The sequence below is a fragment of the Heterodontus francisci genome, chromosome 16 (assembly GCF_036365525.1).
Source record: "Heterodontus francisci isolate sHetFra1 chromosome 16, sHetFra1.hap1, whole genome shotgun sequence".
In the NCBI taxonomy this organism is placed as follows: Eukaryota; Metazoa; Chordata; class Chondrichthyes; order Heterodontiformes; family Heterodontidae; genus Heterodontus; species Heterodontus francisci.
This window is the reverse complement of record NC_090386.1, coordinates 73,356,190-73,374,855: the sequence shown is the minus strand read 5'-3', so window position 1 is coordinate 73,374,855 and position 18,666 is coordinate 73,356,190. Positions and strand designations below refer to the sequence as shown.

General features: G+C 40.6%; 1 protein-coding gene across 1 annotated transcript in view; it reads left to right on the top strand.

Moving 5' to 3' along the window:
- ptprt (protein tyrosine phosphatase receptor type T) overlaps positions 1-18,666 on the top strand; it is a 1,095,010-nt gene that overhangs the window by 577,199 nt on the left and 499,145 nt on the right. The window contains exon 9 of the mRNA XM_068048566.1: positions 15,170-15,279. Within this exon, the coding sequence (XP_067904667.1) occupies positions 15,170-15,279 (110 nt within the window). The remainder of the gene's footprint in view (positions 1-15,169; positions 15,280-18,666) is intronic.

Below are 18,666 nucleotides of genomic sequence, written 5' to 3'. Positions count from 1 at the left end.
GTATATCCGAAGGGACTGGAGGTGAGAGAGAAGTGAGATGTGAAAAGGATGAGGTGGGAACATACCATCATCATCTGTGGTTGCAGCTGCACCGCTGGCCATGGCCTTCATCATGGCTACTCCAGTGATCCGAGCACCATCTCCTCCAGAGGGGTGAAGGGCATGCAGCTATGCCTGTCCCCTGCCAGCTAGGTGCTGCTGCCTGCGGTTATGTGTCACCTTGTTGTGTGTTGTAATGTGTTTGTGTGATTTAATGGCCATAGTTGAATAGCTGGCAGTATGTGCAAGTTGTAAGATGTGGATGTGAGGCTTGCAGCAATGCTAAGTGTGTGGGGGTAAGGTGAGGCTATAAATGTTAGGTATGAGCCATGCTTGATGAAGAATGTTGGTAGGTGAATGAAGGGGTGGTGGTGGTAAATTGAGTATTGTGTGAGGTAGTGGCTCATTTGTAAGGATAAGGCATTTGAAGATGATTTCACTGACCTTGAGCACTTGTGTGGGGCTATTAAACCTCTTCCTGCACTGCCTCGGGGCTAGACTGCTTGCTATCTTAAATTGTTAAATGTAAAATTTTAAATAAGTATTGCTATCTAGCTGCACAGCTGTCTGCTCCCATTGCCTTCTCAATGATTGTCTGGATAACCTTCCGATCCCCTGCCGGAAGAGACCTCTCTCCTCCTGTCCACCTCCTGCACTAAGGCATCCAGTGCTGCGTCAGAGAACCTTGGAGCCTGCACTCTGCCCTGTAGCACCATTTTAACTCTTCTTCCTGCTCAGTTTCTCTTCCATAAACAGTTCCAGTAGCTGTTGCGGCAGCCAGAAAGCTCCTCCCGTTTAAGAGGCTAATGCAAAAGTAAAATACATCTGAAATAAAAACAAAAGATGCTGGAAATTCTCAGCAGGTCTGGCAGCATCAGAACTGATGAAAGGTCACAGACCTAAAACTTTAACTCTGTTTCTCTCTCCACAGATGCTGCCAGACCTGCTGAGTATTTCCAGCACTTTCTCTTTATATTCTGCTTTAAGAGGTGCCACTTAGCTGCACAAAATGTGGGTGCTGCCAGCATTACATTGAACAATTACACATTGTGACCCTCATGCCCATTTTCTAGGTCAATCAAATTTTTAGCACTAAATCTTTGTCTCGGTCCTGGGTTACCTTCTCAGCACAATACAATATTGATTCCATAGTGGCCCTCATTCCCAACATGTTGTAGTTTGCATTTCACACATTGAAACGACTTTAAAAGTAATCAAATCTTGTAAAGTATTTAATTGCATGAAATGGTGGCATATTCAGACAGTAATAAGTTGCCACTTCTTTGTGACAGTCAGACTCTCAGGCACACCTTACTAAACTTCTTGCAATCAGTGTTCAAGGGGCCACAGCAAAATTGAAATTCAATGGGTAATCTTGCTCCTTTAGCAGATCCACCACAAGTGAAAGTGATTCAGAAGTGCATTCTTTGTTCCCCTGACAACTATTGCTTTAGTGTCAAATGCAGTAGGCTGACCACCATTTCAGAATACAGCAAGAGGGGGAGATTTGGGCTGGTTTGTTGGTAAGAATGAATAATATCAGAACGTTTTGTTTCAATCAAAGCTAAAAATGATTTAAAATAGTGGCTTTTTTTCTTCAGCTGCAGATCTTTGAAAAGAAAATTGTTTATTTTTTCAATCATATTCTTTTAAAAATTGACAAGAAATATTTTGTGTTTTTTGTCCAATTGACTCTCTTTTTGTGAATCTGTCAAATTCCTCAGAGCTTTGGGTCCATTGCTCGTAGTTATGCTTTGTACCTAAGCACTGGAAACAATTCAATTGTCTCAGACATTACAGCTGAATGTCATACTTTCCTCATCTGGCACCCACACATAGAGCTGAATTGCGGCGAGCGAAAAAAATGGCCCACCCGTATAAGCCGCACACCAAAGAGCCACTGTGATTCCAAGCACAGTGGCTCATTTAAATAGCCGGGGCGAGCTGGCCTCCCTGATCTCATGGATGGGGGGGCGGGCTGTCCATCCCTCGCAATGGTGTCAGCTGCCTGTGCGTAAGTGCTGATACCATTTTTAAAGGGCTATCAACCCTATCAGGAAATTTAAATATTTATAAAGAAATGGAATTAAAATTTTAAAAATCTAATTTGCCCCTCTCCCACATCCCAATAACAATTCATTAATTATTTGCCCTTCCCCCCCCCCCCACCCCCACCCCCAAAACACTTACCTTTACCATCTGACCTTCCCACCACAAACTGCACAAACTTTCAACTGCAATCCTTCCCACCATCCGCTACAACCATGACGCCAATTTGACCTCATTCCCAGCATCCCTGCCCCCACCCCCCCCGCACTACTAGGCGGTTAATTAAATATTCAGAACACAGAAAACTGCTTTTGAAGCAAAGTAGATTTAAAAGAATATGCCTCTGTAACTGTTGTGCATGCATCAAGTTTGGTTTCAATGTAGGGTTGTTTGGAGGAACAAACATATAAATAAAACAATCAGCATTAAACACTTAACAGATCTGACTGTATATAATCATATTGAAACCGTTATTATATGGCACAAAGTCATTGATCTTTCTATTAAATACAATTAAGTCTTCTCTGCAATTATAGTTTCAGTAGAAAACCTGTGAGCTCATTAGGTTATGATTGTGTTTAAAATTCATTTGCACTCGCCATTTACAACCCCTGTGCCCTTGTAATTCCCCTTGAAGCTAAGGCAACTCTGTCTTATTGTGCTTATATTTCTTATTCATTGCCTTGTCTTATTTGAATTTTATATGCCTGGATGCTTGGGAAAGGTTGTCTTTAGTGCTGTTGCCTCATTAGTGGCTAAGTCTGAAATGAGAACACCAGATCTGTTGGTTTTGGTATCGTGAGATAGATGCAGGTCAGTAGAAATATGTGCTTAAACTTTTTATATGGCCCTGAAGCTTCATGGTATAAAACAATGAAACTGTGAAATCAAAAAGCTCCTACCCTTTGGCATGGACAAATCTCCTAATACAAATTCCAAATATTCTTACAGACCATAATAGATTCTAATTTGAAAAGTGTGAGGGTGTCTGCCACCTTGAATATTTTAGCATCCTTGGGGATGGGCAGGCGATGGATACAGGTAGATTTGGGAATGAAACTGCTGAAAATATACTCATATAACCATACTTGTTTTTCCAAAAAATTGAAAGGCAAATGAAGTATAATCAAAGTGATTTTACAGTTTCAGTTTTATATAAATAAGAACATAAGAAATAGAAGCAGGTGCAGACCAAATGGCCCTTTGAGCCAGCTCCTCAATTCAATACGATCCTGGCTGATCTTCTGCCTCAACTCCACCTTCCCATCTGCTCCCCATATCCCTTGATTCCCTAAGAGATCAAAAATCTGTCTATCTCAGCCTTGAATATACTCAACGATGGAGCATCCACAATCCTCTTGGGTAGAGAATTCCGAAGATTCACAACCCGCTGAGTGAAGAAATTTCTCCTCATCTGAGACCTAAATGATTGACCCCTTATCCTGTGGCTGTGCCCCCGTCTTCTAGATTCCCTAGCCAGGGGAAACAACCTCAGTGTCTACCCAGTCAAGCCCGTTCAGAACTTTGTATGTTTCAATGAGATCATTTCACATTCTTCTAAACTCCAGAGAGTATAGGCCCAATTTACTCAGCGTCTCATCCCAGGAACCAATCTAGTGAACATTTGCTGTACCATCTCCAAGACAAGTATATCCTTCCTTAGATATGAAGACCAAAACTGCATACAGTACTCCAGGTGTGGTCTTACAAAGCCCTGTACAATTGTAGCAATACTTCCTTGTTCTTGTACTCCAGTCTCCTTGCAATAAAGGCGAACATGCCATTAGCCTTCCTAATTGTTTCATATACCTGCATGCTAACTTTCTGTGTTCTTTGTTCAAGTACACCCAAGTCTCTCTGAACATCGACATTTAAAAGTTTCACACCTTTTAAATAAATTCTGCTTTTCTATTCTTATTACCAAAGTAATAACCTCACACAAGCCCACGTTATACTCCATCAGCTACATTTTTTACCCCTTCACTTAACCTGACTATATCTCTTTGCAGCATCTTTGTATCCCCCTCACAATTTACATTCCCAACAAACTTGGATACATTACTCTCAGTCTCTTTGTCTAAGTCATTTATATAAATTGTAAATAGCTGAGACCGCAACACTGATCCTTATAGCACTCTATTAGTTACAGCCTGCCAACTTGAAAATGCCCCGTTTATCCCTATTTTTTGTTTCCTGTCCATCAACCAATCCTCCATCCATGTTGATATATTACCACCAACTCCATGAGCCCTTATCTTGCCTATTAACCTTTTGTGTGGCACTTACCCAATGCCTTTTGGAAATCCAAGTATATTACAACTACTGGCTCCCCTTTATCTACCCGGCTAGTTATGTCCTCAGAAAACTCCAATAAATTTGTCAAACATGATTTCCCTTTCTTAAAACTCTGTCTAATCATACTATGATTTTCTAAGTACATTCTTAAGACTTCCCTTTATAATAGATTCCATATGAGATTTACCTGTGCTCTGAAAACAATCAGTACCTCAGCATTCTGCTTTTTATTTGCACTTATGCATACCTATTAACATGTGTATACGTGTTGTTATGTGCTGGCAACGTGTGTGACGTCCACCATCTGTTGAATATTTGTCACCTTTCAGATGGTCAAAATGATTAACCATGAGGTCAAAGAAAACCAATCATTTCCTGCTGAATTTTCTGACCTTAATAATCCTGTCTTTGAGGATACAAACCAGTGATTTATAAACTGTTGCCAATCTATAGAAATCTCCCTCAGCATTTACCGTCTCAACTCCAGATATGCATTGTGTGACTAGTTCTGTACAGGGAGTACCAAAATAGTGGTCTTAATAAGATAGGGCAGTTAAACAGCAACATGTTCCAAACCCCACACTGCTTATGACCAATTCCACAGAGATCATTGAATATCTTATAAACTACCATTTTTCCTTTAAGTCTACATATGAAAAATGCACAAATATTGCATATGTGTAGGATTGAAAGAGAGAGCTTACTGAATAAAGTAAAATATAACTTGTTCTGTTTAATTTGAAATAGCTTTACACCAATTGTCCGATTTTAAATTATTAACAGATAATCAGCTTCAAAGGTTCTAACTAATCATTTTATAACATTGAATCAAAATAGTTTTTGAATTCACTTGCTACCATTTTCCAAAATTCAATCGACCAGTGTCAATTTAAAAGGTTTCAGTGAATGTTAAAAAATGAATATAAAAAATAATCTGCAGCCCTGATTTTGTTCTTGACATTTTGATGGATATGGGTTCAGTAAGTTAGCTGTATAAGTGAAGTCCTTTAGGCTTTCACAAAGACCAAAAATCAGTTCTGATTTAGAAAGAGCAGAAATCTTTATTTGAGGAATGGAAAAGGTCACAGTTTAATATTCATAAAGACTGGAGTGACAACAAGTAATGACAGATTACTGAGGTGAGTAAAGTCGCAAGTCATTGAGTGCCACAAATCAGAATTGTAATTTTGAAGTTTATAGTAGGAAACAAAACAGTAGATTTGCAGCACTGAAATTTACAGTTCGAGATTGTTGGAGGCTGCAAACATAGTACTGGATGTTTAAAATCTGTCTGTAAATTAATAGAGTGGGTCTTGGAGAAGTGAAAGTACACAGCAAATGAGAAATGTGCACATTAAAATGCGTGGTTTATTGAGTGTGATTGAGAATGGCTGTTCATAATATCAACTGCAATATTCAGCATGGAAGCTGTGCTTTTATCCTTCACTCCTTCAATCATTAGATCTTTGTATTTGCCAACTTACGATCATTCTTCTAATTTTATGCTATAAAAATGTTCAAGCTGTATTCTTGTGAGGTCATAGGAACATAAGAAGTAGGAGCAGGAGTAGAGGATTGAGCCCCTTGAGCCTGCTCCGCCATTCAATACAATCATGGCTGATCTTCTGCTTCGACTCCACTTTCCTGCCCACTTGCATATCTCTTGCTTCTCTGAGAGACCAACAATCTATCTATCTCAGCCTTGAATATACTCAACAATGGAGCATTGTCATTCACGTTTGAGGCAGTGATTTCTGACCATTGTGCAACTGCAGCCATTTGGGCCAGTGAATTTTCCATGTTTTTGTACTTGATGCTGTTCCATACTTGGTCACAAAAATTATGCTACTAGGCATGAGACACCATTACATTTCCCCCCACAGAAGGTGAGGTGCTACTCTCCCACAAGATGTACCATGTTACAGTCAATTCTGACCAAATTCAGCACAAATGCTTCAGGAATCAGCCTGCTCCATACTGAATGATTAACGTTGCTAAATGGCATTTTTCAAGCACCAAAAATGCTATGGAGCAGCAAATGAAATGAAATAAATATTGTGAGGAAGTTCAAGCAAAATACCAGTTCGTCTCCAAATGTGAACAAAAAATGATGAAATATTGAATATGAACACTGATTCTTCCAGAACATATTGTAAGAGCTACAGAAAGGAAATGTGAAAAGAAACTTGTAAGGGATATCAAAATCAACACAAAAAGTTTTATACAATTATATTAGCTGCAGTTGTTCTCCTTAGAGCAAAGGAGATTGAGGGGAAATTTCATAGAAGTGTACAATATTTTGGCAGGCTTAGATAATTTAGACAAGGAAAAACTGTTCCCATTAACTAATGGCACAAGGACTAGGGGACACAAGTTGATGGTTTTCAGCAAGAGATGCGGGGCAATACGTAGCGGGTGGTAACAGCCTGGAACTCACTGCCCACAAGGGTGGTGGAAGCAGAGACAGTTAAAGGAAATTGGATGGCCACTTGAAGGAAATAAACTTGCAGGGCTTTGGGGATTGAGCAGGTGAGTGGGACTGACTGGATTGCTTCGTGGCATGCACTCAATGGGCTGAATGGCCTCCTTCTGTGCCATAAATGATTCTATGACTTTACTCTGAGGACAAAGAGGTGGACAGGAGCAGTGTGGGTCCCTTGAAAACTGATGTGATATTGTCATTGAAAATAAGGAAATGGCAAACATGTTGAATAATTACTTTGCGCCAGTGTTTACAGTAAAGGAAGAGGTCTGCATGCCGGGCATCCCAAACAAGCTAATATTGAGTCAGGGACAGGGTCTTACCAAAATTAATGTAAGCAAAATAACAGTAATGAAGAAAATATTGGCACTAAAGAGTGACAAATCCCCAGGACCGAATAGTTTCCATCCCAGAGTTTTAAAGGATATAGGTGAGAACATTGCCGATGCCCTAACTATAATCTTCCAAAGTTTTCTCAATTCAGGAACTGTTCCTTTAGTTTGAAAATAGCACATGTTACTCCATTATTTAAGGAGATTGAGAGAGGGGGCTAGATTTTACTTTAGGCGGACAGGACGTCGTCACTGACATAAGAGTCGGTGGCGAACCCGCTTCCGCCTAGCCTGGGGATCTGACCCGCATTTTACGAGTCCCCGAGCTTTAATTGTCCCGAGATGGGACTTCTACCCGCTTGAGGGAGGAGGTCCTGCCTCAGTGAGCTACTGGCCAATCAGCGGGCCGGCAGCTCTTTGTCCCAGCAGCGCCACCAGGAGCAGTTACCACTGCTGGGACTGCAGCCTAGCCGATGCCATGGAGCCAGGAGACCAGGTAAGTTGGGCTTGCCTCGCCGGGGGGTGGGGGGTAATCAGTCGTCGCAGCGAGGCAAGGGTAGTCATTTGGGGGGAGAGGGGGGGGGCGTCTTGGGTCCCGGGGAGTTGATAGGTCATGGTGGTGAGGCAAGGGTAGTCGTTTGGGGGGAGGCGGGGATGGCCCTCAATCAGGCACCTTGTGCCCGACTGCCATGGCACCTCCTTCATCCCACCCCCCGGCACGCGGAAAGGCCGGCAGCTATTGCTGGGCGGCCTTTCATGTTTCCAGCACACCTGCTTGCCACGGGTAAAATACCCGTGGAGGCGGGCAAGGGCGAGGGCCCTTAAGTGGCTACTTAGGGGTCTTGATTGGCCTCGGGCAGGCCGTTGTTCCCCGCCCAACCGCTGTAAAGTTGGCTGAAGGTGGAAGCGGGGTGGGAAGGCCTCCCGGAGCCTCCTGCTCAATTTTACACCACCCCACGCCACCATCTGACCTGCTAAGGTAGCGTAAAATTCAGCCCAGGGAAACCAGAGAATTAGAGACCAGCTAGTCTTGTTATACTCCAGAAAGGCTGTGGTGAAGAATAGAACTGGAGCCAGTCTTTACACACTGTTATAGGCTTTTATTTACAGAAATACATCTTAATGTACCTCCTATCCCAATCACCTCAATTTCAGTCTGTTCCTGTTTATAGGAGCATGGGTGAATCCGCAGTTAATGCCCACTACCTGTATACAATTAAGCACAACTAATATACTATTAACAAGTCTAACATCTGTTGTCTGGAAATTACTAGCACCTATAATTAAGGATAGGCTGACTGAACATTTTGAAAATTTTCAGATGTTTGGAAAGAGCCTGACGAATATGACTGTGGGCAGTTCTGGGAACCACACCTTTGGAAAGATGTATTGGCCTAGGAGGTTTACCAGACTGATACCTGGAATCAAAGGATTAAATTACAAGGAGAGATTACACAAACTAGGGTTGTATTCCCTAGAATTTAAAAGGATAAGGGGTGAATTGATCAAAATTTTCAAGGTATTAAGGAGAACAGATAGGATAGATAGAGAAAAACTATTTCCACTCATTGGGGAGTCTGGGCAAGGGGGCATAGTCTAAAAATTAGAGCCAGACCTTTCAGAAGTGAAATTAGGAAACACTTTTAAAAGTTTGAAATTCTCTTCTACAAACGGCAATTGATGCTAGATCAATTGTTAATTTTAAATCAGAGATCGATAGATTTTTGTTAACCAAAGGTATTAAGTGATATGGGTCAAAGGTTGGTTTACGGAGTTAGGTTGCAGATCAGCTGTGATCTCACTGAATGATAGAACAGGCTTGAAAGGCGAAATGACCTACTCCTGTTCGTATGTTCCTATTTCTTGTATCTTGTTTCACAATTAAACTGACATTAAACATACACTTACAATTATGTTGTGTCTTTACATTCAGTGAAACTTCAATCCCATCTAACAATCATTGACAAAAAATAGCTAGTTTTCTGTTGTAAATGATAATTAGTTATAGCATGCTATGCATACTAACAGTCTGAATATAGATCTACAACTGAGTGTGCAGAAAATCAACATAAAATACAGCTTTAAAAGGGAACGTGACATTAATATCCAAAGATAAATAACTTTAATTTTAAGCAGAAATATTAATACAATTGAAGTGATGTATCCTATTTTGCTAATAAACCTAATTTGCATTTCTGTTTCAGCAGAGACTATAAATCACTGTTTCAAATACAAAGATCCCTATTTAAGTAGCTGTTAAACAGTCAAAGTACCATGATGTTTCAGCAAACATATTCTAAAGATACTTTGTTTCTATTTTCAATAATTATGTGTCTGTGTACACATATGTGCATTTGGTGTACACCATTTGAATGGTGCATTTCATGCTCCCATATTAGTTATTACATGGACACAATTGTTTCTTGATTATTAATCATTTGGCTGTTAGAAACTGAGGCAACTTCTACCTATTTAAGTAGACATTTGGCAGAAGACCTGAAAATTGCAGTTGCTGAGCAACTATTTTCAGCTTGTCCTAACTCTCAGAATGGTGCGAGACCTTGTTATATATGCTAGGTGTTATGACCAGGTGAGAAAGGAGTCCAGGGTCCCCTCTCAGCCTTCACCTGGTCCTATCATAACAGGGTTTAATTTTAAACACACCGTGTTTTTTTTTAGCTCCCCTTAATGAATCCTTGTTCACTAACTTCCAATTATAAGGCAAAGAAACCAGCACTAACAGGTTTTCTTAGGTTTAAAGAAGAAAGGTTGAAATTTATGAAACTTAAACTTAAATTCTAATTCGCTTAACGCCTACGGATACATGACGCGCCCACGCTAGAATGCATATGTGATACACACATGCAGATAGAGACAGAAAACAGCAGAAGAAATAAAGTGGAAAAGTTTGAGGCAATCTCTGAAGAGGGTTTTTGTTGCGGATCTTCGAGCTCACTGTAGAGACCTTGATTGTAGGTAGATCTTGCTTTTCGTTGGGGCCCAGTATTCTTCTTAAACCTTGTTCACTGTAGGAGACTTTTCTCTCTTGGGGTTCATGTGTCCTCAGTGGGTTTGGAGTTCCGTGAGAAAAAGATGGGAGCAGACAGGAGAGGCTGTGGCGAGCCAGCCAGGAGAGGTCCTTTCAGTCCAGGAGCAAACAGACACTCAGTTCAAACTGTTTGTACAATTCAGAAAAAACAGGTTGCCAAGCAGGCTAGTCATGTGACCAACTGGTCTGACCACATCTGTTTGTGGATTCTCTGGTCTTAGCCAACCTTGGAATGTCTCTTCTTATACACAATACCTGGTTCTCAAAGTCCATTGTGGGTTAAATTGGATAAGGGAAGTAACCCCTTTGTCTCCACAAACACTGTCTGTTAATATGCAAATGTCTTTCCAGCCAAGGGCCTGGTGATTTTTTAAACAAGTTCTTTCTTCACTTTAGCAACAGTTTTCAAATCAATGTTCATTGGACAAAATTAATATACCTCATTCTTGGCAGGTGGGGGTTTAGTGTGACACTATGGGATACAGTCCAATCATAAAATCAAAGTTTGTACAGGTAAATTGGATTCTAACACTCATCATGCAAAACATGCAGACTACAAAATAGTTTTGAAATGAAAAATGACATAAACATTTTGAGGTTGGTTATTTTAAATAGTAATTCATATTTTCTGGAGATATTAGAATGAGGGTAATTCCAATACATTAAGATAACCAAATCTGTAAGATATGAAATACACTGCCTTATCTATAATGTTCCATTTTAATTGGAGACATGTGATACAAATACAAAAATCATAACTAAAATAGTTAGAGAAGTAAATAGTATATAGTATGACTGCAGATTGATACTACACGGTGAATCATTGAAAAAATGAGACATTAATTTTTCAGTCTTGCATTGAGATACTATATATCATATTAGACCTATATACATTTACAAATAAGCATGGAAGTGTATAATCACAGAGAAAAATTAGGTAATAAGAGCAAAATACTGCAGATGCTGGAACTCTGAAATGAGAACAGAAAGTGCCGGAAATACTCAGTGGGCCTGGCAGCATTTGTGGAGAGAGAAACAGAGTCATTGTTTCGGGTTTACAACCCTTCATCAGAACTAGCAAAAGTTAGAAATGTAACAGTCTTTGAGCAAGTGAAAGAGGGGAGGGGGGAAGTAGAACAAAAAGGAAGGACTGTGATAGGACAGAGGGAGGAGAGACTAAATGGCAGATGTCATGGAACAGAATGCAAATGGAGTGCTAAATAGTTGTAGTGAAAGACAAAGCATGAGTCCGGAGAGAGTGCTAATGGCAAAATAATTAACAAGTCTGTACAAAAGCAAAAGCATGAAACATAAGTCTAGCACATGGTGAAAAAAATAAATAAAATTAAAAAGGAATATATATAAAATAAATTAAAAATAAAAAAATTAACAAAAAAAATGGGGCTCATGATCTGAAATATTGAACTCAATATTGAGTCCAGAAGGCTGTAGAGTGCCTAATCGGAAAATGAGGTGTTGGGTAGATGTGTTTGGCATGCCATTGATATTTTATCAAAACTTGACAGTGTATCTATTAGTCCTTCCAACACCACAAGATATCTGCAATGTCTACTCGCCTGATGTTATAATTTGCTGAACTGTCATTAGATATGACTTTAGATTAAAACATCATAGGTACCAGTTGATTGCTTTGGGGATTAGACAATTAGTCAAATGGCAATGTCTTAAGCCTCAATTAGCAAAATAATTAGCTACATAGTCTGATTTTCAAAAGGAACAGAGGCATAGAAGAGGCAGAGATGAATGGGTATGTTTGGTGTTTAAACATGGCAAACAAAAATAAAAGCTAAAGGAAACATTAGTTGTGTATGTTATTGAGCTATAAATAAAAGTTAAGTGGTAAAGAGCGAAACAGGTAGGACAGGAAAGCAGCAGTAATATTGATTTTTTTAAAAATTATTTCAATTTCATTTGTTATATTATGGCATTATTTACACCATCTGGATATTTGACTAGCTGACCTCACCAAAATCTGGCTGGCTGAGGCAACCTTGGAATTCTGTACAGCCTACAGCAATTCAAGAGTTAATAACACCATATTCTGAGGGGTGGGGGGAGCCGGCTGCGTTGTTCCATGATCTCCTGCCATAATTCTCGTTGGCGACCAGCAGAATCTTGGGTCTCTGCTGTTACTGGGAGTTTCTACATTGACTTCCGTCTGCCCGTATGTGCCAAATGTTGACAAGGCCAGGCACAGAGACTCATGAAGCTGGGAGTTCCTGCTGCTGCGCCTCAGTTGGGACTCCGCTTCCTAGGGCAGCTAATACACCCAGTGAGGAGAGGCTTACTAGCCTCCTCATGTGTGTGTGTGCAGTGTGATCTGGACATTTGAGGAGGGACCTAGTTTAAAAAATAATCGATATTCATTTTCCAAGTGATTGCTGCTAGTGATTAAGTTCTTCGTTTTTCAGCTGTTGGAGGATAGGTCATGAATAGATTTTGTATATCTCCATGCTGGGAATAGGATTTGTTGGCCTCCTCCATTGATTTTCTATTACCGGCATATGAATTCTCCAGAACTCAAATAATTATTTCATTGATAATTTCATTTTGGAAGGTATCAGTCTTGGTTCTGTGGGTAGCACCCTCCCCACTCAGTCAGAAGGTTGTGGGTTCGAGTCTCACAATCTGGACTGATACTTCAGTGCAGTACTGAAGGAGCGCTGCACTGGTCAAAGGTGCCTTTAGGCCCCTCTTGGGTCTCTCCTCCACCCTCAGAGTGGCATGGAGCTGCTTTTCCAGGCCTTTGTTGGTATGGATATTGCTAATATGCCCTTGCAAGTGCATGGAGCCTGCCCTATCCATACTGATGGCCCTGCTCCCAGGATGTAGGATTGGGCTCAGGGTCAGAGTAAAAGTGCAGCTGACACCAGTAGAGCATGACTATCCAGAATTTCAGTCCCCTTATTCTTAAGTTTGCTTATAAATAGTCAGATATTACATTTCCATGAAAGCTGTTATATAAAAACAATATCCAGACGTGGTACACTACTCACTCAATTGCTTATATTGGGAGTGGGGGGGAAGAGCATAACAGTTGTGGCCAGGTTAAAAATTCAATGTATTAGATACAGAAAATGTGTGTTAAAGAATACAAATAGGAATGGATTTGCACTTTTACCACAGGGCAGAAAATAACCAGCAGAGAAATGGCTGCCAATTTTATACCCTGCCCAAATTGCAATGCCATTGATGGAAAGAGAAATCGATGGGTATTAAACTACCCATTTCCCGGCTAGAAGTAAAATTAAAATTCTTACCCCCACCAACCCTGGATGCATAATCTTACAAGTCAACCTAGGTGAGGAAGAAAACATGACTGAAAATTATGAAATAGTAAATTAAATGCTAGGATTGTGCCAGTTTGATTACTTGTAGGTGAACAATGACAGATGGCTGTGCCTTGCCATTGCTAAACAAATTAATGCTCTTTCTTTGTCAATAACTTTGCCAGTGCCAGTAAGTCTTGCTGACTGCCTGCCACACAGTGGGTCATTCCTTATTTCCAAGTTATCTTTGGTTTATTTATTAGCCGTCACCCTTTTAATTATATTATTTCCTGCACTATATAAATGTCATGAATAATTTAACTATAGTTTGTGTAATGTCAAATTAATTAGGAAGCATTTGAATAAATTAAATGAAATACCACATTCAGAAAACTCCTCCCAGCAAATGTGTCCACAATATCTTAGAATTAAATTGAATATCTTATCAAACAGTACTTAATTATTCCGACACAGGAGATATGATGAAATTACTTTCATATGAATTGTGATGGATCTGCTGTTTATGGGCACAAGATAGTGAAACACATGGCAAACAAACCTGTGAAACACAGAGTGGGGATTTTAAACCTACCCACACAATGGAAACTGGGAGGATGGACAGTTAAAATGTCCTGAGTTCCTTACCTGATGGAAAGCCACCCAGATCTTGCTGGTTCCTGTATTAAAAGGTGCTTAGGGTCCTAATTCACACATGCTATCGGTGTCTGATGGTGTCATTGGGCTCCAACAGTGATTTTAACTGGACTAAGCAGGTGAGCCGCCATGGCTTTCTTAGCCAGGTGAAGGCTAACATGAAGAGCATTGGTAAACTGAACAGTGAAATTTTGTTAGGTAAGTTTTGTTCTCCCATGTGGCCAAGGGCCTGCCCATTTTATGGTGGCTGGCAGCTGATTCTTACCTACATCTTGCCCACCCTGGGAAGTGGACCAGCAGCAATCTAATAATGCTCAGCAGCTAAATTTGGCGTAGCTTCATACTATTACGGTTGTGTTGGTAGGAAACTCACTAAAACCAATGATTTCCCACCAGAAATCTGCTGGTAGTTAAAATCTGTCCCCTATTGCTACACCCCAAGTTAATAGAAGAACAAGCATTTAGATAATGGGTTTTAATGGGCACAGTTATATTGTTTTAAATGTTTTATGCTCTCTATTGGTGAATGAAACTGCTCATAACTGAAAAATCAGAGTTAATAAAATATTGATTAATTAATAGCAATTTTTTTTGATGGATTTTAGTTCTTTGCATAGATAGATACCTTGTGCCCCTGTATTTGACATTTATAAGGCAGGTGAGTTTGAGACTTTTCATTACTTATAAAGGGTACCTCTGGCGAAAAATCATTTTATGATTTCGCCTCACATTGCTGGTCGTCTAGTTAAGATTCATAAGCTGACATTTATTTAGGTATTCAATAAACCATGCAAAAGAGCTTAAAGGATGGACTCCTCTGACAGACCCAAAGAGATCTGCTACACATGAGTATGAATACATATTAGAGACTATTACAACTGGAAAGTGCTTCAGACCGTCAGAAGCTGTTTTCATGTTGACTGAAGCTGTTTTTTTCTCTGATTCTCTTAGCCCTTATTATTAAATTTCTGTCCAACAGTACCTGATCTGGTGCCCTTGGAATCAATTCAAGGAGGTCCTTTTGAGGAGAAGATATATCTACAATGGAAGCCACCAAACGAAACCAATGGAATAATTACTCTGTATGAGGTAAAGCAACATAGCAGCTACTAATCATCCTTTTTTGCTTCTTGGGTTTTTGACACCATATAATTGTAGGAAGGTACGCTAAGAGCACTGAAAGGATTAAAGAATGTCTAGTAACTAATGACATTTATCATTACGAACACTGGGCCGTAGCAGCAACCGATAGAATAGATTTAATTAAATCTGGATTATTGCTGAAATATACACCTTCGTCCCATTGGATATAAGTAAGATATTTGCGTTTGAAAGTGATTCATGCAAATCATCTAGTTACAGCTCAGCATGAAAGATTCCAATGAGATTGTTTTCATTTGTCCTAAAGTTAATACTGTAAATATCTTCAGTCCCACAGCAACTAATATGACTGATGGTAGCAGTGTTGAAGCCTTGAAGCACAGGTCTTTTTTTTTAAGTGTTAAATTTTACATTGCAGAATACACATACAACTTTCAGCATTAAAAAAGGAATAATTAGAAAGTTGTGATCTTGGTTTTTATTTTAGGGAAACATTTCTTGAATTTTTTTTCAGGCATTATTTCAAAATTTTCAAAAAGCTGGTAAAAATAGAAATAAAAGCTACAAAAGACAAATGTTCAGTGGAAAACTACACGGTAGAATAAAACACAGTGGCGCAGTGGTTAGCACCGCAGCCTCACAGCTCCAGGGACCCGGGTTCGATTCTGGGTACTGCCTGTGCGGAGTTTGCAAGTTCTCCCTGTGTCTGTGTGGGTTTCCTCCGGGTGCTCTGGTTTCCTCCCACATGCCAAAGACTTGCAGGTTGATAGGTTAATTGGCCATTATAAATTGCCCCTAGTATAGGTAGGTGGTAGGGAAATATATAGGGATAGGTGGGGATGTGATAGGAATATGGGATTAGTGTAGGATTAGTCTTCATGGGTGGTTGATGGTCGGCACAGACTCGGTGGGCCGAAGGGCCTGTTTCAGTGCTGTATCTCTAAACTAAATTTTAAAGGCTAAATTGGATAGCCCCCGAAAACAGGGGACAATGCTTGATTAACCTGCTCCCATTGATTGAAATACAGGCAACATACGAAGTTTGTGCTCCCTGCTCTTTCGACTGATTTCTTATTTTATTATTCACTTGTGGGATATGGGCATCATTGGATAGGCCAGCATTTATTACCCATCCCTAATTGCCTTTGAACTGAGTGGCTTTCTAGGCCATTTCAGAGTCAGCCACCTTGCTGTGGGTCTGGAGTCACATGCAGGTCAGACCTGGTAAGGACAACAGATTTCCTTCCCAGTGGGAGATGTTGCAAATATCTCCAGCTCCTGTCTGGAAGGATCCAGGCCAAATGCAGTCCTTGCCCAACTCTGAGGTTGCAAATGTCGCTGCAGGAGGTGGCAGATTTCAGTGAGAACGTCCTTAGACATCTCACACGTTGCTCCTTGCTGAGATTCCACCACCACCCCCCCCCACCCTTTTCCAGCAGCTTGTCATGCTCTGCGTGGCCTCTGTTCATTCTCCCAGTCATGCTGTGGGAATGCCGACTGCTGCATACACATCTGGGAGCAACTGGTTTGCGCAGAAGACTTGAACTCCGGAAAATGTCTTTCAACACCAGGTACACTGCACCCTGCATAAAAGGTGGTGTCTGGCTTGAGTCCCGGCATTAGTATGCAGATACGACCAGGTGAGAAAGGTGTCTCGGGGTCCCGCTCAGCCTTCACCTGGTCTTACCATAACAGGGTTTTATTTTAAACACACCGTTGTTTAGCTCCCCCTTGATGAATCCTTGTTCACTAACTTCCAATTATAAGGCAAAGAAACCAGCACAACAGGTTTTCTCAGGTTTAAAGAAGAAAAGTGAAATTTTATTAAACTTAAAGTTAAACTCTAATTCGGTTAACGCCTACAGATACACGATGCACCCACGCTAGCATGCACACGTGATATACAGATGCAGATAGAGACAGAAAGAAAACTAAAGAAATAAAGTGAAACAGTTTGAGGCAATATCTGAGGAGGTTTTTTGTGTTAGGGTTCTTCGAGCTCACTGTAGTGTCCTTTATTGTAGGTAGATCTTGCTTTTCGTTGGGGCCCAGTATTCTTCTTAAACCTTGTTCGCTGTAGGAGACTTTCTTTCTTGGGGTTCATGTGTCTTCAGTGGATTCAGAGGCTTGTGAGAAAGAGATGGGAGCAGGCAGACAGGAAAGGCTGTGGCGAGCCAGCTAGGAGAGATCTTCTTAGTCCAGGAGCATTCTGCTTTCTGCCCAAACTGTTTGTACAAAATTCAAAAAACTCAGGTTGCCCAGTAGGTTAGTCATGTGACTGGCTGTTTTGACCATGTCCGTTTGTATATTCGGCCATCTTAGTAGTCAACTTGGATTGTGAGCTCCCCCACCTTCAACGTCTGGTGATCAAAAGTCCATTGTGGGTGGAATGTGTCAGGAATGGCAGCTTTGTCCTTCCAAACACTGTCTGTTAATATGCAAATATCTTTCTAGCCAAGATCTAGCAATTTTTTAAAGCAAGTCCTTTCGTCACTTCAACAACAGTTTGAAATTTAATGCCGATGTGGCAAAATTAATATGCCTCATGTTTGGCAAGTGGGAGCCTGCATGACAGCACGCATGCATTAGATACCATTTTGTTCTCCAACTGGCACACGTAATACCCTTTATCTTCATTGTGCCCTATGTGAAAGAAAACAGCCTTTCATTTATAAAGAACATGTGATGACTCTCAGGGCATCCCAAAATGTTTCACATACAATGAAGTACTTGGAAATGCATTCACTGTTCTTATGTACGCAAATGCGACAGCCATTTTTGGCTACAGTAATATCCCACAGACAATAACTAGCTGATCTGTTTTTGTGGCATCAGTTAAAGGAAGAGTTAAGGGTATGGGGTCGCATGTGCATTAATAGTCAGGAAGGGGCAAAGAGGTGAAATCTGCATTTTGAACAGTTTGGGGGTGGAAAGGTCAAGTCTTGCATATAAGTCTTTTCGCGGGGGAGAGGGCAACTATTATCTTTAAGTGTTACTGGGGGGGACGGGGCGATATTTTATATTTTGGTGTACTGGAGGGTATGGTTTTAAATATTTAAATTTAGCGGCAGTTCTGGCTGCTCTTTAAAAATGGTGCATTTGCATTTTGCCAGCATTGCAGAGCCCACCCCCATCACGTGATTGGAGTTGGGGGGTTGGTGGCCCAACCAGCGTATTATCTTAAGCCACTGCGCAGTAGATTGTGGAGGATTGGCATCCAGGCGTCCATGTTTTTCACCCGTCGCTGCTCCTGGCAGTGGGAGAATGAAATTCAGCCCTAAAAGTGGACATGGGCTGCAAAGATGGTCACTGAAGGTCAACTGACCTTCAGCCTGTGTATTCAAATGCTGACTCACTGCCTGAAAGGACAAAAGG